At 37.2% G+C, this 25,961-nt stretch overlaps 1 protein-coding gene across 1 annotated transcript in view; it reads left to right on the forward strand.

Annotated features, from left to right (window-relative positions):
• The window catches only part of HUNK (hormonally up-regulated Neu-associated kinase), a 148,901-nt gene that overhangs the window by 74,127 nt on the left and 48,813 nt on the right, over nt 1-25,961 (forward strand). Inside the window, exon 4 of the mRNA XM_069074894.1 lies at nt 16,276-16,411. Within this exon, the coding sequence (XP_068930995.1) occupies nt 16,276-16,411 (136 nt within the window). The remainder of the gene's footprint in view (nt 1-16,275; nt 16,412-25,961) is intronic.

Raw genomic sequence — 25,961 nt, forward strand, 5'->3', positions numbered from 1 at the left:
AAACTTGCATAGTCCTATATCTGTGGACCTCCCACTTCTGCAATTGCCATTTTAAGGACCTGCATCTTTAATTCTTTGGATAGGGTGGTATTCTTTTGGGGACTCTTACATATACAGCATTCCTGGAAAATTATTAATGTCAAAAAAGATGAACCTTTGTTTTAGAGAAAAAGAAGGAAAAAATAATATATTAAGAGGTTTCTGTGCATCGGGCCCTGTGACAGGCTGGACTCATCAAATGCTCTGAAAAATTCTTCACATGCAATTGATCCATCCCATCATCCTCCTTCCATTCAATTTTTGCTCACAATAACTGTTCAAGAAATATGTAATCCTGGGGCAGCTAGGTGGCGCAGTGAATAGCGCATAGGCCCTGGAGTCCAGAGGACCTGAGTTCAGGATCTGGCCTCAGGCACTTAACACTTACCATCCATGTGACCTTGGGCAAGTCACTTAACCCCAATTGCCCTACCTCCCCCCCTCCAAAAAAAAAAAAGAAAAGAAATATGTAATCCTGAACCAACACTATGGGCTGTCCATACGAAATCAGAGTCTGGACAACAAATGTTCTCCATTGACTGGTCTTCCCTGTGTGGATAGTGAGGCCAAATTCTTTTGAGAGAATTATCTGAAAGGTGTTTTGAATACAAAATTCTTCTGTGCTTCTATTTTCTGATGATAAAAAGCATTCAGTTCTTAGTGAGCTAAGATTCTGCTTTAAAGTTTCTCCTCCAAGGTGCCTCCTATGCAAATGTTAAAATCATGTACATCTCCCTGAAGGATGTAAAATTTGTTCACATTTGGGTAACTAGGGAAAATAAAGCATCTCCCTCAAGGGATATGCAAAGTGATGGGTAAGATTACCTAAGCAATCTTTTGAGATAGGGTGCTATCAATCAGAAGACTAGAGGAAGATAGAGGTGTGGCATTTTTTTCTTTTCACTCATTCTATAACAGGCATAAGACATCAACAGATTATAGAATTCAAAAAAATAGCTGCTAACTTTGACTTTGAATTATAGAGCCCTGAAGAAAGGCAGGAAGTTCAAACCTAGGGAGTAGCCAGAGGGCTATGGACCAAGACTGTGACTCTGTAGCTGTGGGAGAAAGAGTTATAATCAGGAAACACATCTTTGTTACTCTTGATGATTCATTCATTCCAAGATTTCTCTTTAGTCTTCCTCATTTTAATAAACTTCCACTCATATATGATTGTTAATTAACAATTGTTATTATATTATGAAAGCTGTCTGTTTCAGTGTACTAAGGACTATGCGTGTATTTCCCTAGGTTTTTTGAGCTGGGGTTGTAAACCAAGAGTAGTAAAAAACATACTTGGCAGGGGAAGAGCACTGTATTTGGAATCGGAGTACTTGGGCTCACATGCTGGCTCTTCCACTTAATAATACCTGTGTAACATTGGGCAGATCACTTCACATCTTCAGGGTCTCAGTTTCCTCACCTGTAAAATGAAGGTGTTGGATTGGATGATCTCTAAGATCCCTTCTAACCATACATGGATAAACTCCTGAATTCAAAAAAAAATTTTTTTTTTTGCTTTTTGGATGGGGGAGGTATGGCAACTGGGTTAAGTGACTTGTCCAAGGTCACACGGCTAGTAAGTGTTAAGTGTCTGAGGCCAGATTTGAACTCAGGTCCTCCTGACTCCAGGGCCAGTGCTCTATTCATTGTGCCACCTAGCCACTCCAATCTTCCTGAATTCAAATCTGGCCTCAGACACTTAATAACTGTGTGACCTAGGCAAGTCACTTAATCTTGCTTACCTCAGTTTCTATATCTGTAAGATGAGCTAGAGAAGGAAATGGCAAACCACTCCAATATCTGCCAAGAAAACCCCAAATGGGGTCACTAAGAGTCAGACCTAACTAAAAAATGATCCTAAGTCTCCCCAAAGAGTCTCTGACTCGGGCTGCTTTTTTGGAGGGCAGGAGTAATGAAGGTGATCACTCAAGCACGTAACAGCTGTGTTTGTAATAGTTGATCCTTAATAGAACTATGTAGTGCAGCACGTCGAGTGGTGTTAAGGTGACTCAAGCTGGTCCCTTGGTAGTTTAATCCCAATATTGGAACAAAAGGAGAGGGATACTTGGAAGTAGTTCAGCAATTAATGAAAGGGGGTTTATTTAGCCATGGCATAAAAAGGAGAAGAAAGTAAGAGAGAGAGGGAAGGAAGAAGGGAAAAAAGAGAGGGGAAGAGAAAGTAAATATTTATTAAGCATCTATTCTATACCAGGCACTGAACTAGGAACTTTATAAATATTATCTCATTTGGTCCTCACAACAACCTTGAGAGGTAGGTACTATTTTTATTTTTATTTTTATTTTATACTTGAGGAAATTGAGGTCAAATGACTCAGTCAGGGTCACATAACTAGTTAAGTGTCTGAGGATGAATTAGAACTCAGGTCTTTCTAGCTCCAGACCCAACACTATCTACTGCACTACCTTACTGCCTCTACTCAATAATACCACACTCAGACCTGCTAAATATGGCCCCTGTCATTTCCATATAGAAATGTATCTGATCATCGGGGCAGAGTGTAGTAACTTGGGAGGTTTTGTGGCATTCACTAAGTCCCATGGGCCCCAACTCTCCATGGTGGGGGGGGGGGGGTTCTGTATGACCTCAATAAGTGACTTGTGAACAGCTTGTTAGCTTGAACTAAGCCCCTGAGTGAATCAGGTCTTGGCAACAGATTCCTCAGCTTTTAGGAGAACTAGTTTGCTTTTTTATTAATTTTTAAATTTTTTTTAAATCAATTTGTTTACTTTTAGTTTACAGGATTCAATTCCACAATTCCTTGAGTTTCACATTTTGTCCTCTTCACTCCCCTCCCCCCCATAGCGGCATATAGTCAAGTATAGGATCTGTAAATACTTTCACATTATACATTAGTCAGGTTATAAAGATGGATTGTATCAGATGGAATGAAAAATGGTAAAGAGGACATAAAACCAAACAAGAAAAGGAAAAAGATCAGGTATTTTGCTTCCATCTGGTTATAAACTCAGTTCTTTCTAGTTCTTTCTCTGGATGCACACATTTCTCTTCATCATGAGTTTTTTGGGATTGACTTATATCACTGCATTGCTGAGAAGAGTCCAGCCTATCAAAGCTGGTCATCACACATACGTTGTGTCTGTAATTGTCTACAAATTTCTCCTGGTTCTACTCTTCTCACTCAGCATCAGTTTGTATAAGCCTCTCTAGGTAAATATGAAGTCCATCTGCTCCTCGTTTCTTATAGCACAATAGTATTCCATAACATGCATATACCACATCTTGTTCAGCCATTCCCCAATTGATGGGCACCCCCTTAATTTCCAATTCTTTGCCACCACAAAAGGAGCTGCTATAAACATTTTTGTACATATGGGTCTTCCTCCCACTTTTATGATCTCTGGGATATAACCCTAGGAGTGGTATTGCTGGGTCAAAGGATATGAAATTATTTATAGCCCTTTGGGCATAATTCCAAATTGCTCTCCAGAAAGGCTGGATCAGTTCACAACTCCACCAGCAATGCATTAGTGTTCCAATTTGCCCACATCCTCTCCAGCATTTGTCATTTTCCTGTTTTGTCATCTTAGCCAATCTGACTGGTGAGAGGTGGTACCTCAGAGTTGTTTTGATTTGCATTTCTCTAATCAATAGTGATTTAGAGCATTTCTTCATGTGCTTATAGATATCTTTAATTTCTTTCTCTGAAAATTGCCTGTTCATCTCCTTTGACCATTTATCAATTGGGGAATGACTTGTATTCTTATAAATTTGACTCAATTCTTTGTATATTTTAGAAATGAGTCCTTTGTCAGAGACATAGGTTGTAAAGATTCTTTCCCAATTTCCCACCTCGCTCTTAATCTTGGTTACATTGGCTTTGTTTGTACAGAAGCTTTTCAATTTCATGTAGTCAAAATTATCCATTTTACACTTTATAATGTTCTCTAATTCTTGTTTAGTCATAAAGTCTTTCCCTCTCCACAAATCTGACAGGTAAAATATTCCTTGTTTTCCGAGACTGCTTACAGTATCAACCTTTATACCTAGATCATGCACCCATTTAGACTTGATTTTGGTATGTGGTGTTAGATAATGGTCTGTGCCCAGTTTCTGCCATACCATATTCCAGTTTTTCTAGCAGTTTTTGTCAAATAGTGAGTTCTTATCCCAAAAACTAGGATCTTGGGGTTTGTCAAACAATAGATTACCATAGTCATTGACTTCTGAATCTCATGTGCCTATTCTATTCCATTGATCCACTCCTCTATTCCTCAGCCAGTACCAAGTAGTTTTGATGACTGCTGCTTTATAATACAGATTGAAACCTGGTATTGCTAGTCCACCTTCCCTAGCATTTCTTTTCATTAATTCCCTTGCTATTCTGGACCGTTTATTCCTCCAAATGAATTTTGTCACTATTTTTTCTAGCTCTATAAAGCAGTTTTTTTGGTATGGCACTAAATATATAATTTAACTTAGGTAAAATTATAATTTTTATTATATTAGCTCGACCCGGCCATGAGCAATTGATATTTTTCCAATTAGTTAGATCTGACTTTATTTGTGTGAAAAGTGTTTTGTAGTTGTGGTCATATAGGTCCTGGGTTTGTTTTGGCAGGTACATTGCCAAATATTTTATAATGTCTGCAGAAACTTTAAATGGGATTTCTCTTTCTATCTCTTGCTGTTGAATTTCATTGGAAATATATAGGAATGCCGAGGATTTATGTGGGTTTATTTGATATCCTGCAACTTTGCCAAATTTATTTATTGTCTCAAGTAGTTTTTTACTTGATTCTTTAGGATTCTCTAAGTATATCATCATATCATCTGCAAAGAGTGATAGCTTGGTCTCTTCTTTGCCTAATTTTATTCCTTTGATTTCTTTTTCTTCTCTAATTGCTACTGCTAACATTTCTAGTACCAGATTGAGTAAGAGGGGTGATAGTGGACACCCTTGTTTCACCCCTGATCTTATGGGAAATGCTTCTAGCTTCTCCCCATTACATATAATACTTGCTAATGGCTTTAAATAGATGCTACCTATTATTTTAAGGCAGGCTTCATTTATTCTTATACTTTCTAATGTTTTTAATAGGAATGGATGTTGTATTTTGTCAAAAGCCTTTTCTGCATTTATTGAGATGATCATGTGGTTTCTGCTAGTTTTATTGTTGATATGATCAATTATATTGATGGTTTTCCTAATATTAAACCATCCTTGCATTCCTAGAATAAATCCTACCTGATCAAAGTGTATTGTTCTTGAGATAAGTTGCTGTAATCTTTTGGCTAGTATTTTATTTAGAATTTTTGCATCTATATTCATGAGGGAGATTGGTCTATAATTTTCTTTCTCTGTTTTATCTCTTCCTGATTTAGGTATCAGTACCATATTTGTGTCATAAAAAGAATTTGGTAGTACTCCTTCTTCATTAATTTTCCCAAATAGTTTGTAGAGTATTGGAATCAATTGTTCTTTAAATATTTGATAGAATTCACTAGAAATCCATCTAGCCCTGGAGATTTTTTCCTAGGGAGTTGACTGATGGCTTTTTCCATTTCTTTTTCTGAGATGGGGTTATTTAAGTAATTTACTTCCTCTTCAGTTAATCTGGGTAACTTGCATTTTTGTAAATATTCATCCATTTCCCTAAGATTGTCAAATTTATGTGCATACAATTGGGAAAAATAATTCCTAATTATTGTTTTGATTTCCTCTTCATTGGAGGTAGATTCACTCTTTTCATTTTTGATACTCCTAATTTGGTTTTCTTCTTTCTTTTTTTTATCATATTGACTAAGGGTCTACCAATTTTGTTGGGTTTTTTTTTTTTCATAAAACCAGCTCTTAGTTTTATTTATTAATTCAATAGTTGTCTTAATTTTGATTTTATTAATCTCTCCTTTGGTTTTCAATATTTCTAATTTAGTATTTAATTGGGGATTTTGAATTTGTTCTTTTTCTAGGTTTTTCAATTGCATGCCCAATTCGTTGACCTCCCTTTTCTGTAATTTAATCACATATGAACTCAGGGATAGAAAACTTCCCCTAAGAACTGCCTTTAATGCATGCCACAAATTTTGGTATGTTGTCTCATTATTATCATTCTCTTGAATGAAATTACTGATTGTTTCTATAATTTCTTCTTTGACCCACTCATTCTTTAGGATTAAATTGTTTAATTTCCAATTAGTTTTTAGTCTGTCTTTCCATGGCCCTTTATTGCATGTAATTTTTATTGCATCATGACCTGAGAAGGATGCATTTAATATTTCTGCCTTACTGCATAGAATTGTGAGGTTTTTATGCCCTAGAACATGGTTGGTTTTTGAGTATGTGCCATGAACTGCTGAGAAGAAAGTATATTCCTTTTTATCCCATTCAGTTTTCTCCAGAGATCTATCATACCTATCCTCTCTAATATTCTGTTCACCTCCTTAACTTCTTTCTAGTTTATTTTGAGGTTGGATTTATCAAGTTCAGAGAGGGGGAGATTAAGGTCTCCCACTAGTATAGTTTTGCTATCTCTTTCTTCCTCTAATTCCTTTACCTTCTCCTCTAGGAATTTGGATGCTATACCACTTGGTGCATATATGTTAAGTAATGATATTGCTTCATTCTCGATGGTGCCTTTTAACAGAATATAGTTTCCTTCCTTATCTCTTTTAATTAGGTCAATTTTTGCTTTGCTTTATCTGAGATAAGGATTGCTACCCCTGCTTTTTTTTACTTTAGCTGAGGCATGATATATTTTATTCCAGCCTTTTACCTTTACCTTGTGTGTATCTCTCTGTTTCAGGTGTGTTTCTTGTAAACAGCATATTGTAGGATTATGATTTCTAATCCATTCTGCTATCCATCTCTGTTTTTTGGGAGAGTTCATTCCATTCACATTTACAGTTATGATTGGTATCTGTTTCTTTCCCTCCATCCTATTCCCTCCCCTGTTAATGCTCATATTTTCCCCCCTTCTCCCTTCTGCCTCTTAATAATTTTCCTTTTGACCACCACCTCCCTCAGTACTCCCTTATCAGCCCCCCTCCCTTTGCCTCCCCTTTACCCCTTTCATAGTCCTTTCCCCCTCCTTCTGCCTGTAGGATAATTTTATACGTAATGAAGCATGTTATTTCTTCTTTGCACCAAGAGTGACAGGAACAAATCTCTCATGCAAAGCTCCTCTCCCTCCCCTCTTTCCCTCTAAAATGATAATTTTTGCATTTCTTCTCCATAGAGTCCTATGCTTAACTGGTTGTTATTCCCTCCTTGCACCAGAACCAATGAGGGAAAAGTTCATATGATTCTCATCTCCCTCCCTTCTTTTCCTCTGCTATACTGTTTTTATGCCTCTATGTGTGGCATAATTTACCCTTTTCCACTTCATTCATTCCTCTTCTTCCATTGCAGTCCCTTTGTAGCCCTTAATAAGTTTTTTTAGTCGTCATTTTGTGTATTTTATACTCATACCCTCTACTTGTCTATAACCAGTTTGCTCTTATCAAATAGCAGGGTGTGTGTGTGTGTGTGTGTGTGTGTTTTCCTTGTTTACCTTTCTATGTCACTGCTGCATCTCATAATCGGAGGTTGAATTTTCCATTGAGTTCTGGCTTTTTCATCAGGAAGGTCTGGAACTCTGTTATATCATTGAATGACCATCTCTTTGCCTGGAAGAATATGCTCAGTCTCACTGGGTAGGTGATCCTTGGTTGTAACCCGAGCTCTTTTGCCTTCCAGAAAATTGTATTCCACTGCCTCCTATATTTCAGTGTAGAGGCTGCCAAATCCTGTGTGATCCTCACTGTGGACCCTCGATATTTGAATTGTTTCTTTCTGGATACTTGAAGTATTTTCTCTTTTATCTGGTAGCTCTGGAGTTTGGCCACAACATTTCGAGGACTTTTCAGTTTGGGATCATTTTCAGCAGGTGTCCGGTGGATTCTCTCGATTTCTATTTTACCCTCAGGTTCTAGTATCTCAGGGCAGTTTTCCTTAATGAGCTCTTGGAGAATGTTGTCCAGGCTCATTTTTTGTTTTGGAACCTCCATGTAGGGATTTGGAGTATTGGGTAAATTGTTCTTGGAGAAAGACAAGGCACTTACTGCCCTGTGTGCATCTTCTGAATCAGAAGATCCTTCTGAATTTCCTAGAGGGAAGCATAGAGAGGAAGGTGCATGGAAAATCATTAGAACATCTATCAGTTTAGTGATGAAGACAGTGACGTGGAAAGAGCACTGGGTTTGGATCAGAGGACTTGATTTCATGTCCCACATCAGTCGCTTACACTTGGTGTTACTATGGAGAAATCATTTCATCACTATCTTATGGAAATTTCTTCGTCTGTAAAACTTAGGACTTTGACTATGCAATTATTAAGACTCTATTCAGCTCTAAATCTGAGATGCTATCATCTTTTTCTGGAAGGTTCTGTTTTTCTTCTTAGGGAAGGGCGAAAGAACTATGTAAGATATGACAAAACTATTGGAATAGTAACAGTTTCCCACTAGCTCTCAGCATGGCCATATCACCAAAAGTGGACAGAGGTAAAGTTGCCAATATTTTCGGGAGATATTGCTTCCCTATGGATAGTGAGGTAGCACAGTGGATGGAGTTAAAATTTGGCCTCAGATACTTACCAACTGTGTCACCCTGGACAGGTCACTTAACCCTGTTTGCCTCAGTTTCTTCATATATAAAATAAACTAGAGAAGGAAATGGTGAACCACTCCAGCATTTTTGCCAAGAAAACCCCAAATGGGGTCAATGAACAGTCAAACATGACCGGAAAATGACTTCCCTAGGAGAAGAAAAATTGGATATTGACTGGCCTATACTATCGACATGCTGTAAAGAGAGGCAGATGTCAAATACAGCAGAACATTTACCACTGCTAGAGAGCTTCAGAGGGCCTGGGTTAGGTACATAGGAAAAATGGAAAACACTATATATTACAGTGTATGAATGGTTGAGGTCATGAGGGCATCATTTTGTGAGTATAGAGCTTGCCTTCCTGTTTAGTTTCTAACTAGAACCCCAAAAGGGGGTACTTCTATACTTTAAAGGTACTGCACAAAGTGGTGACTAAAAATACAGTAATGGGGGAGGTTAGGTGGCGCAGTGAATAGAGCACACGCCCTGGAGTCAGGAGGACCTGAGTTCAAATCTGGCCTCAAACACTTGAACACTTACTACCGTGTTTTCCCGATAATAAGCCCTCCCCCCAAAATAAGCCCTATTGAGATTGCTACTGTAGTGAAGGTGATCCCCTGCGCTACACGCTACATTACGGTACCCTCTGTATGCACCGTCCCCCCCCCGGGTGAAACGCACGCCGCGCTCCAAGCTGCATCCAATCAGAGCTGCAGCAGTGAGCGCGTCATCCTGTTCTTCCCCAGTGATTTGCTTATTGAATAAAGGTACTTTTTTTGTTCACATTTACCTGTTTATTAAAATTGCTGTCAATGTTCATTAAAATAAGCCCTCCCCTGGAAATAAGCCCTCTGGTGTTTTTCTGTCCAAAAAAATAATAAGACAGTGTCTTATTATCGGGAAAACACGGTAGCTGTGTGACTTTGGGCAAGTTACTTAACCCCAATTGCCCTCCAAAAAACAAAAACTAAAATTGAAAAAAAATTTTTAAAAATAAAAATACAGTAATTGTAGTAGACTTGTTCAAGAGCCTTAGTTGATGAATAATTTTTGTAACTATGGTTATCTGAAAAGCTGGAATAATAGACCAGTTTCTCATAGTGTATAAAGGTGATAAGAAAAGACAAGTTAGTAAAAGGAGTTATTGGAAGAAATTTATTAGCCAAATAAGTCCCTGTGTTACCATGTCATGTTTTGACCACCAATATGAAAGAGCAACTTCTAAATAGGAGAAATTCCTCTCCATTGCACCCCACCCTTTCCCAAGATTCTGTTTGAACTCAAAGGTCGTGAATATAAGCTGCTGGAATTGTATAGTACTGAGGGAACCCACTGTGTGAAGGAATCGACTGGTTTTATGTTCAGTATGAGTGATATGAACAGACACATGCTAAAGTGAACCCAAGAAAAACAACAATTTCAGAACTGGAGGGGACCATACCAACTATCATCAACTATCTCTACTGTCCCAGAGAATCCTTTCTGTCATGTATCTGACAAATGATTATCCAGTCATTTCTTGAGGACCTCCAATGAAGGGAAATCTGGGCTAGCCCATTCTACTTCTGGATAGCTCTAATGTTAGGAAGTTTTACCTGAAATCAAGTCTAAAATGACTTCTTTGCAACTACCATCTATTCTACATATTCTACTTGCTCTGTTTTCTGCTTTTTGAAACCCAATAGATAAAATCTGATCTCTCTTTTAGATATCAGCCTTTCAAGTACTTGAAGACAGCTATTATGGTCCCTGGAGTTTTCTCTAGGCTGAACAGCCCCAACTCCTCTATGGCATGGACAAGCTTCATAGTTTGGATTCAGTCAAAGGGCCACTGAGGACCTAGAGGGCCACATGTGGCCTCAAAGCTGCAGGTTCCCCACCCCCACCCCTGGACTAGAGACTCTTCACCATTCTGGTCATCTTCCTTATACATTTTCCTTCTTATCAAGTTATTCAATACTCTTAATTTTTTGGGGGGGAGGGTAATGTGACCTTTTAAATCTAGGTCATGATCTATTTGGAGTTTATTGTTGTTTACATAATTATATGTTAGCCTAAACCTAATTTGTGTCCAATTGCTTTCTAGTTTTCTAAGCAGTTGTTGTTGAATAGTGAGCCCTTACCCTGGCAGTTGCTTCTTGGATTGGTTTTTGAGCTTATCCAACTTTTTACTACTATATTCCTTTACTTTGCTATGTTTTTTTTTTTAATTTAATTCTAAAAACATTTTTACAAGCATTTATTTATTGTACCTCTCCTATGCTTTACCTCTGAACAACCTTAAAATAAAAAGAAAGCCCTCATAACAAATGTGCATAGTCAGCAAAACCAATTTCCACACTGACCATGTCCAAAAAATACTTGTTTCATTCTGCATTCTTATCTTACAGTTTGACAATCACATAGCTGCCAAAATGGCTTTTCCTAAATCTCAGATCTTACTGTGTCACTCCTATGCTCTATAAACTCTAATGGCTCCCTATCACCTTCAGGAACAAATATAGTCTTTCTGGCATTTTAAATTCTTTAAGACCTTACCCCCTCCTATCTTTCCAGTTTTCTTACACATTTCTCTCCTTCCAGCAGACTAACCTACTTGGCTTTTCTTCACACTCAACATACCCTCTCTTTGTTTGTACTGGCTGTTCCCTGTGTCTGGAATATTTTGAAGTCATTCCCTAGCTGTCTCAGCAAACATCATGCTTCCCACATACCAGAAACCAGGCCCTGGAGGACTTAACCTTTTAATTCCTGGAACTCTTGTCTAGAATATGATTGTGATTGCTAGTTGCTTCAGTTGCCTGTTGCATCTAGGATTGACTCTGGTCACATGACTTTATTCCCCAGTCATCACACCCCTGAATGTATACTCCTTGTCTACCTTCTTTCCCTACTTTCTATTTCTGAAATAATAATCAAATCAACTCTTTCATTGCTCTTCACTTCTGGCTCCAGTAACCATTCTCCAATGAACATTCCAAAACAAAAATATTTCACTCTGGCCACCATTCTTCAGGGGCACTGCTTTTCCCTATTAGAATGTAAGGTCTTTAGGGCAGTTAGGTGGGGCCTAAAGTCAGGAAGACCTGAGTTCAAATCCAGTCTCAGACATTTAATGTCTATGTGACCCTGGGCAAGTCACTTTACCTTTGTCTATCTCAGTTTCCTCAACTGTAAAATGTGGAAAATAATAGCACCTGCTTCCCAGGGTTGTTGTGAGGATCAAATGAGATAACATCCGTAAAATGCTTAGCACAGTGTCTGGTACATAGTAGGTACTTAATAAGTGCTCATTTCCTTCCACCCTCTCTTTGAAGTCAGGGATTGTTTTTGCTTTTGTATTTGTATCCTCACTATTGGCATACAGTAAGCTATTATTAAATGGTGGGGGGATTTTTTGTTCTTTCATTTATCTCTGTCTCTTGAATCCCTGAAATCCTTCAAGACTCAATTCAAGCACTCTTTTCTATAGGAGGCTCTTCCTTATCTCCTAGCTGTTAGTGCCTTCCCCTCTAAAGTTACATTGTTTTTACAGACATACATAACCACACATTACATACATACACGAACATACATATTGTTTATCCATTAGAATATAAATTCCTCTAATACAGGGACTTTTTTTTTGTATCTTCAAAGTTAGCACAGTGCCTAGGCCAGTGTAAGCATTTCATCAACACTTATTGATTGGCTGATATAACCTGTAATCTTTATATACTTTTAAATCTTTTAAAAATTAATCATTTAGGTTTTTGAAAAAAAAATACCCTTTATTGCCCAATATATCCCCCTCCTCACTCAGAGAAACAAAGAATTAAAGAAAACAAAAGCAGGTCATCAAGCTCAGCTGTCATCAGTCAAATGTGATAGACTATGCTTCACCTGCGTAGTCTCCTAGCTCTGCAAAAAGGGAGGAAAGTGAACTTTCATGTCTCTTTTTGGGTGCCAAGCTTGGTCATGATAATTACATAACATTTACTTTTGTGTGTGTGGCTGTTTCATTCCATTTACATTGTCGTAATCATTCAACTAATCAACAAACGATTATTGAGCACGTACTATATGTTACACCCTGGGGCTACGATGATAAAAACCAAACAGTTTATGTTCCATTGAGGTAGACAATATTCCCCTAAAATAAGCATATACAAAATATATGAAATATATACATAGATGTACATAGATAGATTTTATAGAATCAAGACATTAATAGTTGATAGGTGGGTAGGTAGTACTGGAATTGGTTCATAAGCCTAATTTTGAAATAGCCTAAGATCCTTTTAGAAAGAAAAAAAAGAATTCATTTTTATTACTGTATGTATATTCTGGGCTTACTCTCCCAGAACCTGGCCAGTTAGTCACATATCCTCCTTAAGGTTCTACAGGTCCCCTTGAGGGTTTGGGAATATTTTTTTCTAATGCCATTGGCTGAAGCCCCCATTCCGCTATTAGCTCCAACACTTAGCTGCAAGGATTAGCACCCCAGTTTTATTTAACCAATTAATATTAATAGCTTTTAAAAGGTTTATTAGCTTTGAAAAAGTAGTGAGGATAGGAATACAAATATTTTCTCCCCTACTACTCCAAATACTTAATGCTATACCATCTTGGTTCCTTGGGAGAGTGGGCTCATAATTAACACTTAAATAGCATTAGTCCCAACAAGTTCATGTCCAAAGGTAGGATTGCCCCTTGTCTAAACTACTGCTGGGCTGGGTCCCAAAGGTCACCCCTTGGGGCCTCAAAGCTTTATTGATTGGCTACAAACCCCAGCATGACATACATTCATGGATCTATTGGTAGTTGATTCTCCTGAGTTTTTAAAACTCTACAGTTTATAATCTTCAACTAAAATGAAAGAATATTGTTTGTCCTTTGTTTTTGAAGAGAACTAATGACATCATAGGGAGATGTCTTGACTTGCAAGTGAATTGGATTGAAGTGAGGCAGAGTTGCAGAAAATCATCAACCTCAATCTCTCTTCTTAAGTCATCAAAGTACGGTGGTAAGACAAAAGTCAAGATGACTGGCAATGGCCCAGCATGCAGTGGATGATCTTGGTGTCTTCCATGTCTGACCAAGCTTTAAGTACTCTACAGTGCCTGCGTCAGGCACCTTCATGGCCATTGGAACAAATTGTTCTCATCCACCCATTCCACCAGGAAACATCTTCAGATGCTTGAGGTAGACATCCACCTAACTCACCATCAAATTTGAGGCCTATCAGTTACCCTCACGCTGGTTTAGCCCATCTACCAAGATGGTTTTATTGACATGTGGCCTCTGCACATGCTACAGCTTCTTAGAATCACAGGTGAGAGAATGAGGGAAGGAACTTACCAAGGTCAGGAACCTAGGTACATAGTCAGCATCACAGTATTGTTTCTATTCTTTCATTGGAAGACCAACAGATAGGAAGAAGTCAGCTGGAGAGAAGGTGGCTAATGAGTTAGTGCCTTTTGAATGCATCTTCAAGTCTGACTTCACGGACAGTCAAGAAAGCTCTTTCTTGTCATGTTATTAGACCAGAGCCAGTTAGAAAACATTTGCACATGCTCCAGATCGATGCAAGACAATTCCCTTACATGATATCACCACTGTCCTCATAGGAGGTGCCCCCCCAACATCTTCCACATGGGGAATTGCATCAGCTGAGCATGCTGACCTACTTATAAGGGTTGGGCTTGTTGTGTTTCATTATTACAAACTTTACAAACATGATTATTTCCCCACAAAAAGAAGATGAAAAGAAGACAATTTTTTCACATGTTAAACTTAATATACTTTTAAAAATTAATTAATTTATTTTTAGTTTATAACATTCAGTTCCACAGGCTTTTGAGTGTTAAATTTTCTCCACTTCCCTCCCTTCCTCCCTCCTCAAGATGGCATGCGATCTGCTACATTCATATTAAACATATTTTCACATTAGTCATGTTGCAAAGAAGAATTATAACCAATGAAATGAACCACAAGAAAAAAGAAACAAAACATAACAAAATCAAAAGAGAGAGATCAACTAATTTGCTTCGATCTGCATTCTGACTCATAATTCTTTCTCTGGATGTGGATAGCATTTTCCATCATGAGCCTTTCGGGGTTGAGAAGACTGAATTTTAAACTGTGAATCTCCTATTATTTGTACATACAGCTAGGTAGAAGGATGGGATAAGCATTTATTAAGCACCTACTATGTACCAGGCACTGTGTTAAGTACTTTAAAAATATTATCTCACTTGATATTCGCAACAACTCTGGGAAAAGGTGCTATTATAGTCCCCATTTTACAGCTGAGGAAACAGGCAAAGAGAGGTAAAATGACTTACCCAGAATCATATAGCTAGTAAGTGTTCAAGGTGGATTTTAGTGGCTTGGTGGATAAAGTGCCGGACTCTGAGTCAGGAAGAACTGAAATGAAATCCTGCTTCAGACACTTACTAGCTAAGTCTTTTAACCTTTCTGATTCAGTTTACCTCATCTGTAAAATGACAATAACCATAGCACTTAGTTCTCAGAGTTCATTTTGAGGATTAAGTGAAATATTTGTAAAGCACTTCACAGGCCTCAAAGTGCTGTGTAAATAATGGCTAATATTGTAAAGCATATTTTAAATTTAATATGTTAGTTGAAACACCGTCTTGATCATCTGTGTCCCCTTCTGAACTTCTTTCTGCTCAGTGTATATTTTTAAACTATGTAATTGATGTTCTTTTCTTCTTTTTTTAAAAAATATTCCCCCAGAGTACAGGAAGGAGAGTAGTGTATAATAAGTTTGGAAAGATAGGCTGGAGCCAGACTGTGAAGAGCTTTGAAAGCGAAACAGAGGAACTGCTATATTTGATCCCAGATCCAAAAGGGAGCCCTTGGAGTTTATTAAGTAGGGGAGTGACATGGTCAGACCAGCAGTTAAAGAAAATCTTGTTGGCATCTGGGAGACCAAGTAGGAGATTATTGCCATAGTCTAGGCTAGAGGTGATTAATGACTGAATTGGGGTGATTATATTTAGATCCTTTATACATTTGAAGCTTATTGTAGTATATGGTGTAAGGCGATAGTCTAAACGTATCTTTCTGTTAGGAACATGTGTGGATGGTACATACACACACACACGCACATGCACATACACGTATATGTATAAACGTAGATGTATGTTTTGGGCTGTTGTCTGGTCATCTTCGTGCCATGCCTCCTCACTTCCAGCCCAGCTCTCCTGCTCCCACCCTGGGGTCTTGGCCCCTGATTAATGAGAGTTGGCCATAATTAGCCTAACTTTGGGATTTAGACCCACCATGTTGCTGTCTCCTATAATCCTAGACAGTTCACTTAGAAATGAAAAAGTATTTGGTTTACATGTTTTTAGCTTTCAGTGGATTTTATAATGAAATCTGATTTTAAAATGTTATATAATTTTGAAAGAAAATTATAAATTCTGTCAAGCTTATGTCACCAGTACTTGGTTATTGTTCACTCTTACAGTTTTAGGGTTACCTAAAATTTAATGTTTCTGATGGAGAATAAGTCTGATTTTATTGTTGATTTTGCTGTATTTTTCATATTCTTTAATGTTGTATCTTTTCTCCCTTCCCCCTCCCATTTTTACAGACTTTGGCTTGAGCAACTATGCAGGAATCTTGGGTTACTCAGATCCTTTCAGTACCCAATGTGGCAGCCCAGCTTATGCAGCTCCAGAACTTCTTGCCAGGAAAAAATATGGTTCCAAAATAGATGTCTGGTCCATGTGAGTTATTCAACTTAAAAAATGAATTTTTTTCCCTCTTCCCCTTTTCCCCCACTCATTTAATATAGACATAAAGTTAGCATGTTAAGTGAAGAGATACCATGTTCTTGAAAGCTTTGGAGGGTATAATAAATGATTTTCTACTCTTTAGGGTCCATAGAAAAATATGCCACCATCAGAATCTTTCAACTTAATGCAGAGATGAGGCCTTATGCCAAAACCATAGTCAGTAAATCTGATTTCCCAAGTGTTTGTGTTGAATAGCTCCATCTTCATTATTATGTGTATATGATAGACACATAAATGTACCTTGCTTACAGTTGCCCCTTCTTTACCATATCTACCCCAGCAAAGCGCTCATCCATTCAGCCTGGCCACTATAACTCTCTCCTGTATTGCCTCTGGATCCTTGTTTATTCTTTGTTCTTGGGCAGTTAGGAGCCTCCTCCCTTTCCTACTTTATTTTGTACTGCTGCTGAAGCCTCAGAATATCATTTGTATTTGCGATACCCTGTTCAGTATTTGGAATTTGTGAGAGCTGGGCCATTGGGCAGGGGGATCCCTTCACATTTTTTTTTTTGCATTTCATTGAAAGGGTGCCATGCTCCAGTGATGTGAATGGAAATTCAGAATGTATTTTCCCATACAAACAACTGTGGTTACATTCTATGGAACTATAGTACTACTGGCATTCTATATTATGACTATCCTATAGTTTCACTGCATTGTGGGTCAAAGGGACTTTTGTGGGCTGTCCTGGGAACTGAACTACATTGTCTTTATGAAAAAATGCATTCCAATTTCCTGTCCACCAACTTACAAATGAACTTTGGAAACATGACCTATTTGTAAGCCACAAACTGACTATAATTGTTTCCCTTCTTGACAGTGGACAAAAAAGTTATTATGCACATTACTGTAAATGTGAGTGATAATTTTATGATGGGCCAAGAGCTGATTGATGGAAACAGGACAGAGAGGATACAAACACTGGCAAAGGGAAATGAACTGTAGGACAGAAGTTGATTGGGGGTGGGAAGGAGATGTGATTTTGATTCAGAAGTTCTTCAGGTGAAAAGGGCTGATATGAAACAAGAGTAGCAGCTTGAGTAAGCAACCAGAAGTGTGGCAATTTTTAGAAACCAGAGTCAAGGCTAGAGATCAAAGAGAGCAGCATCTTAGAAAATTTAATAAGGGAACTCTAAAAGAAAAAAAAGGCCAGGGAATACAGAGAAACCAGCAATTAGTTTGGGGTCCAAGTGACAGCAGAAAATCATTTTCAACCTCATTAGAAAGGACATAGAATTCCTGTGGATTGAAGCTATATGAGGCATTGTCTAACCAATCTAGGATTGAAAAGAAAAGGTGTAATTTATGTATGAGACATGCCAAGTGGAATCTGTGATGATACTGAGCACCTGTAATTTACCAGTCTATGAGTTTGCTCCCTTGAAATTTTTTATGCCACAGCAATAGTGTATTCCTTAATGAGAAAAGATTATTTGTTAATGCAAGTGAAAACTTTCAAAAACTTCTGGCAAAAGGAGTCATATTCTGGCAGGCCTTGTAAGTTGTAAAATGAGTGTCAAGTATAACCCTAGCAGGTAAATAATATTGTAAAGGAACAAATTTAAAAATTATGGCTTGTATTTTTCATATATCAAAAGAAAAGTTGACTCTTCTAAGTATCACTTTATAATAGGAACATTGAGGAGTCATAGCTAGGAATTGAACCAATAAGGCAACAGGCATTTGCTAAAAACTTATTATGTGCCAGGCACTTAGCTAGGTGAAAAGGGGGAAAATTCCATTGAAGTTAGAACAGAAAAAAAGTGGGCAATCTTGAGGAAGAAGATTTTGATTGTGAGGGGGAAAGGAGGGAATTTTTATCCATTAAATTTGGGCACTATAAAAAAACAAGCTAACTAGGAAGTGTGGACATGGGGAGATGATAATCCCTAAACCAAATATCTACCTGGAAAAAGAGGAAAAGCAAAGATATTTTTTTTAAGATAGGTTTGCTTTTTGTCTAGGAAAGGGTGGAGTGTTTGTCTATGTTTTTGTGCAACATCTGGGATTGAATTGAATTTACTAAAACAAGCTGCATTACATTTTGTGCTGGTAAAAAAAAAAACAAGCAACATGAGAAGAAGTGCTAGGAGGGGAAAATGCAATTTAATAATTATAACTTTAGCTATAAATTGATTGAACTGACATAAAAAAGAATTGTAGACAGGATCTTTAATAATCTTTAATATTATGTCATCTTAAAAACATACCTAAAGCCATAGGGATACATATACACTTAAAGTGAAAGGCTAAAATAAAAATTTTTATGCTTCAGCAGAATCCTCAAAAAAAGAAAACCAAACTCCAGAAACTGCAATCATGATTTTGGATAAGGCAGAAGTCAAAATAGAAAGAATGATGGGGAGGAGGGGGGGAGGGGGAGAAGGGAGGGATAAGTCTGGGTTTAAATAGTCCCTATAAAATGAAATTGTATAGATATTATGTGTGTGTACACACACACACACACACACACAGGAAATGTCTTGGAAACTCTTTAGAGAACAGTTAACTGAAATGCAAAAAGAGGGGGGAAACTATGTAGTAAGACATTAATAGTAAGAGACTCTAATATTCTTCTATCAAAACTTGACAAATCTAACAGAATGAAAAATAAGAAGGAAATTGCAACAGAAATTTTAGGGAGAAATGGATTTGACAGGCATATGGAAATAATTCTGTGTGAGCCTACAGTTTTCTTTTTTCCAGTACAAGATACTTCTATAAAAATGATTTTTAATATAGGTGGGCAATTCAAATAAATGAAGAAAGGCAGAAATATCAACCAAATATTTTATAGCATGTAGACTCATTAAAGTCAGGAACTGTGTTTTTTTTTATCTTTTTTTTTTGTAGCCACAGACCTTAGCACTGTTTCTGGATCATACTGAACACTCAGTAAATGCTTATTGACTTGTCTTTGCTAGACCATCACATAATAAAATGGCATATAACAAAGGAAGTATTTAAATAAATTCAACAGGCATTTATTAAGCAGCTACTTTGGTGAAGTACTTTGCTAGGGTCTGGAAATAAAAACACAAACATCAAAAACATTTTATGCCATCAAGGAGACATTATATAGAGGAATGAAATCTACAAACACAAAATACAAGAAAATTTGAGGGGAGGAGGAAAGAAAAACTTCCTATAGGAAGAGGTACCTCAGCTGAATCTTGGAGGTAGCTAAGGTTCATTCTATGCATGAAGAAACCTTTTCAAAGGCACATATGATAGAAAGTTAGGTTCAGTAAACAGTAAGTAGTCTACTTTAAGTAGAACATAAAATACATGAATGGGCATAATAGGAAATAGGCTTAAAAAGATAGACTGATTGTGAAGTCTTTAGACACTAAGCTGAAGGGTCTGTATTTTATCATAAAGGCAATAGGGAGTCACTCAAGATTCTCTAGCAGGAGAACAACATGGGCAGAACTGTGTTTTGGGAAAATTGTTTTGAAAGGAATATGGCAAATGGATGATTAGAGAAGAGAAAGGTTAAAAATCAGGAGATCAATTAGGAAACTATTGTCATATTCTAGTTGAGAGATAATGATGACTTGAACTAGGGTGGGGATCATGTGAGTATAAAGAAGGGAATGTATACAAGAAATGTTGTAGAGGCAGAATAGATAAGACTTACCAACTAATTTGCTGGGGTGTGTGGAATTTAGGAGTTGGAGAGAGTTGAGGATATCTCAGAGGTTGTGAGCCTAGGTGACTGCAAGGATGTTGGAAGGCAGAAGATTATAAGTTAGATTTTGGACATATTGAATTTGGAATGCCTGAAGGTGTAACCTGGTAATAGCTGTGATAATAGAACACATGACAAATGTAAAATTTAAAGTGTTGAAAATATTGCTTCTTAGTCCCTCTGTGACCATGGACAAATCATTTGGCCTTTCTGGTTCTCAGTTTCCTCACCATAAAAATGAGAGGTTTGAACTTGATGTCCTCTGAAATCCCTTTTAACTCTAAATCCATGACCCTATAATCCCCAAAGCCAGATATATACATTGATTTGTGATTCATAGTCTTAGATATGACTGAATCTATGGAAGTTGTGAAAATCAATAAGAGGCAGTATAGAAAGGGCCAAGAAAGAACAGAAGACAGAGACAGAAGCTAAGTTTGTAGAAAATGGTTTCAATTAAATACAGGTGTCCAAAACCAAAATGCCATTAAAAAGTGTGTGGTGAAAAAGTGAAGTTAATGAGGATGAATAGCCCTGGGGTTATGTAACTAAAGATATGAACAAAAGATAAAATCCTAAATAGATACTTTAAAAAAATAATCTAAGTAATGAGTAATTACCCTAAGTAAATCATAGAAATAATTGCTAGTTATACTGTGTAATGACAAGAGTGATACAACATACCAAAATGTGGGAAATTCAGGAAAATCAGTCTTCAAAGGCAACAATGTTTAAAAATATAAAAAATTAATGACTATAAATCTCAAAAAAGCACAAGAGAAGAAAGTAAGAAAATTAATGGAATAAAGTTGCATTTTTTTAAGCTTACACTAATAAACAAAGTAAAAAGCATTTTAAAATGCCAACAAAATTGAAAAGCTATTACTTAATTTAATGATAACTTTAAAAAGCAAATTAGCAATAAAATGAGGAGAGGTAAAATTACAAGAGGAAATAAAAATTTTTCAGAAACTATTACATACTTAGCCATATGGAAACAAAATCAAACAATTTCTATGAAATGGATGCTATCTGCAAAAAATATAAAATAGTCTAACAAACTGAACAGATAATTTAAACAAACTAATCTTATATAAAGAAATTGAATAAGTGTAACATAATGCCAAGGAAAGGCAACTTCCCAGGTTCAAAATACCAGCATAGGTGCTCTCTATTTTATTCAATGACAAACCAAGAACAGAGAAGATCAAAACATGACATCATTCCAAATACAGCATTTACTAAGTGTGATTAAATAATCTCCAAGTACTACCCCACCCCAGGATCTTCCAATCATTCAATCAATTACAAAGTCCCTGTTCTAAATACTACTCCACCCCTAGGCTATACCTTAATTAAGTCCACCACAAAGCCCCTCTTCTCAAATGGAGATTAGTTTCCAAACATAGGTAAAGTACCTTCATTTGTCAATCACAGAGCAAAATAAGGTCAAAAGTTCCCCACCCCTGGATCACAATTGAATCTACCCCAGAGTTACATCAAGTTTAAACACAGCACTTAATACCCAAATGGAGGTCTTTTCTTCATCTTGACAGGAGGCAAGTTCTCAGCAATCTTAGTTCCTGGGGAGACAAGGCTTAGCAAGTCCATAAGATACATTGCCAGTACCTTCATGAATTTATCCTCTGTCTGTAGAACAGTCCTAGAACCCCTGAACACATTAGCAAAGCCCTCTCCCAGGATTTCTGTAAACATACAACAAGAAAATCCTTCTTCAGGGCTTCTGAACCAACAGAAAGGCTCCCAGACCCCTGCAACAACAGCACTGTCCTTCACCAGTGGACAGTATTCATTCTGTCTGCAGGACAGTCTCCAGAACCCTGCAACAACAGCACTGTCCCTCACCAGTGGACAGTATTCACTCTCTGTCTGCAGGACAGTCTCAGGGCTTCTTAGCGAACAGCCAGGTTCCAGGACTTCTTCAACAAAAGGACTGTCTTTCACCAGTGGACAAATCTGGCAAAACAACATCAAAACAGACAGACAAAGTACCAGCAAAACAGCCATGTCTCCTCAGTCCTTGGCAGCTCAGGGGGCAGGTCTCAAAAGTCCAGGGCAATTCAAAGCGGCCACCAGCAATTCTCTTAGTCTCTCTCTCTCCACGAGGTGCTGCTTCCAAAAAAATCTTCCACCTCTCTCTAGTGTCTCCAAATCTACATCACCAGCTCCTCCCAGTTCAGGACTTTCTTTTCACATCAACAAGTCCATCCCACAGGTGGGATTAACAAACTCTGGGTTTTAACACAATCAATTTGAAAACCAAGCCAATACAGGGGAATCTTTAATTGCCATTACTATCACAATAAGCCATAAATGAAGTTCCATGCGGAGGGAAACAACTGAGAACCAACTGTACTGATAAATTAATTTTATTGAATATTTAAAGAATAATTCCCCTGCCACATAAACTTTTTAGTATGGAGAATATCACTCAATTATGAGTCAAATGTGATAATGAAAGCAGGGAAGGGTTATGTCATAGAATGCTAACTATAGATTAATATATCTAATATTGATGCAAAATCAAATGCTGCCAAAGAAAGATTACAGCAACATATCCAAAAATTATAACCAAGTGTCATTTACTGTAAGAATATAAAGATGGGGGTGGCCAGGTAGCACAGCGAGTAAGAGCACCGGCTCCAGTGTTGAAAAGACCTGGAGCTCGAATCCCGGGCTCAGACACTTAGCACCCAACCAGAAACACCTGGCCGTGTAACCTTGAGCAAGTTACTTAACCCCAATTGCTTTAAAAAAAAAATTTTAAAAAAAATAAAAAAAAAGAATATAAAGATGATGCAAAACTAGGGAAAGAATTCATACAATAAATATTTAAAACAAAATGATCTGCAAAAAAAGATGTAAAATATGGTTCTAAGTTGCATTTTTTTAAAAACCCTAAGTATAGGAGTCAAAGGACATTTCCTTAATTTGCTTAATATTTAAAAAAAAAACAACTTTGTACAACTAAGAACTTGTATTGTTCATTATGGAGAAATATTGGAAGCTTTCCCACTAAGATCAGGGTTGATGCAAGAGTTTTTGGTAAAATCAGTATTATTTGACTTAGAAATAGAAGCAAACACTGGTAATGAGGAGACAAGAATATCTTTTCAAATGAAATGGTGATTTTCTTAGAAAACTTAAAAGATCAACAAAACTTAAGAGAATAAACAAAACCTAATTGATAATCTCTCAGAAGGCAGAGTACAAAATGAATCTACAAAAATCATCAGGATTTCTATATTTTAGTAACAAAGAGTAAAGAGACAGATAGACACTATTTTTTTTAAAGCAATTGGGGTTAAGTAACTTGCTCAAGGTTACACGGCCAGTTATTACTGGGTGTGGTGCTGAGTATCTGAGCCCGGATTTGATCCAGGTCATCCCGACACTGGAGCCGGTGCTCTTACTCGCTGAGCCACCTGGCCACCCCTAAGATTTTGAGTTTCTTGAAGGCACAGACTATCTTTTGTTTTTTGTTTGTTTGTTTGTTTGTTTTAGAGGGGCAATTGCAGTTAAGTGACTTGCCCAAGGTCACACAGCTAGTTTTTGTGTTAAGTGTCTGAGGCCAGATTTGAACTCAGGTCCTCCTGACTCCAGGGCTGGTGCTCTACTCACTGTGCCAACTAGCCACCCCTAGACACTATTTTTTAAAGTTTTATTAATTCTTTATTTTTACAAAGCTGTCATTTCCTAATACCAGCTACCCAACTGGAATGCTCTCCTGTTTAAAAAAAAAGTTGTGAGACAAAACTGACATACCAACCATGTCTGACAGTATATATCTTAACAAATGAGAAAATGTAATAATGTACACTTGCATATGCTGAAAAAGCCCAATAGCAATTATATAATGTGCTATTTATTTAGCCTTTAAAACCCTTCAAAATTTGGGTTCATCCTATCTTTCCAGGCTCCTTAGACAACATTTCCCCTTCAACACTCTTAGATCTAGCCCAAATGACCTTGTCTTTGTTCTTTACATATGACACTCCATCTCCCATCCCCAGGAGTTGGCATCCCACATGCTGAGAATATACTTCTTTACCTCCGCCTCAAAGTCCCTGTCCTCCTATATGAGTTTAAGTTCCATATTTTATGTATTTTTAATACTTCAACTTTAACTACTTTGTATTTATTTTATGTTTCTTCTTGTTCTATGCATATATATGTATTTCTGGTCTTCCCCTATTAAGAGTATAAGCTCCTTTAGAGCAGAGAATGTGTCATTCTTTGTATTCCCAGTGCCTGACACATAGTGGGTGCTTAATAAACGCTTGTTGGTTGATTGCCGAAGGCTTATGAGGAAGACCTTGGTTTTGGAATAAAAGTATGGGGATAGTCTTTAGTTTCCAAAAAGACATCTTCCTCTTATTCATCTCTTTCAGTGCTCATGGAAGAAAGTACTAATAGTTAATGCAAGGAACAGTTTGGTTTTTAAGTTATACCTCATGGTTTTATGGCAGTTGGCTTGGCAAAGCATAACTCTTTGTTTCCCCAGACTTCTGAAAACTCAAGTAGCATTGGTACATAATGAAGGAATTTATGCATCAAAGGTTATGAAGTGGGTGGATCAGTGGAATATAAGATTCTTAGGATTAAAGTATTGTGTATTACTAGGGAGAACTAGAAATGGGAATAGAAAAAGGGATCTGGGGAATGCAAGAGCAAACACTTGAATTTTGACCTTTTTTTTCTGCTGGGATCTCTTGTTTGAGTAAAGCTAAGCCCTAATGAAAAGAGTACTGGATTTGGAGCCAGATTACTTTCATGATCTTTGGCTAGTTTTACTTCTTAGGACCTTAGTTCACTCATAAGTAAAATTAAGGGGATTAGGATAAATGATATACATTTGTAATCCTAGACACTTGAGATGGGTAAAAGATTGATCATTGTTTCAAAGGGTTTACTGTCTAATAGGGAGGGGGGCAATCTTAGGGAGAACCAAATAAGTAACAAGGAGGTCAAGGCAAAATTTTTGTTGTTTGAGGAAGGTGCAGGAAGATTCAGATGCTCCTCCTCCACCCTCCCAAAAGAAATAGCTCCCCAGTCCCCTTATATATTTGAATTGTTGAATTGCTATACCAGTTTTATCTCCAGAAATGTTCAGTGGAACTGGTCTTCAGTAATCTTAATTTAAATGTTTTTATTTTAAAAAATTATTTTATTTTGCTTTTTTTTTCTTTACTGGAAATCCTCATATATTCTAAACCCATCTTTCTTTGGGCATTCCAAAGTTCTCTGAGCATTCTGGCAGTAAAAATTTTCCTTCTTATTAGGAAAATTTTCAGAACTATATTTAGTGTGCACTTTAGGGGGGAAAAAGTACTCCAAAGACACATCAGCTTTTAATCTAAATAGCCAGGTTTATTCTGATGGCCTTTTAGCTACATCTAGAAAATCAGATTGGGCATTACTGGCCAACAGCCATCTAATTATATTATGTAGGATAGAATTATTAAAGAAATAGATTGGCATAGTGGATAGAGTTTTGGCTGGGAATCAGGAAGACACATTCAAATACTGACTCTAACTTGTTAACTATGTAAGCCTGGTTAAGTCACTTCAACCCTAAATACTTGGAGCAAATCCCTAGGATTTATCTATCAATTCATAATATGGGAGACTACAGGGGATGTACTCAGCATTGTTGGAAAGAGCTTCCACCCAAGGAGTTCCTCCCACCAATGTAATCACTGATTCTTTTGTGCATACTTTATTTTGTATATCTTTTATTATTTATCAACCAACAAGTTATTAAATGCC

This window comes from Petaurus breviceps, unplaced genomic scaffold, assembly GCF_028583685.1.
Source record: "Petaurus breviceps papuanus isolate PSGF00001 unplaced genomic scaffold, PetGlider_PUasm1.0 90897, whole genome shotgun sequence".
NCBI classification, from domain to species: domain Eukaryota; kingdom Metazoa; phylum Chordata; class Mammalia; order Diprotodontia; family Petauridae; genus Petaurus; species Petaurus breviceps.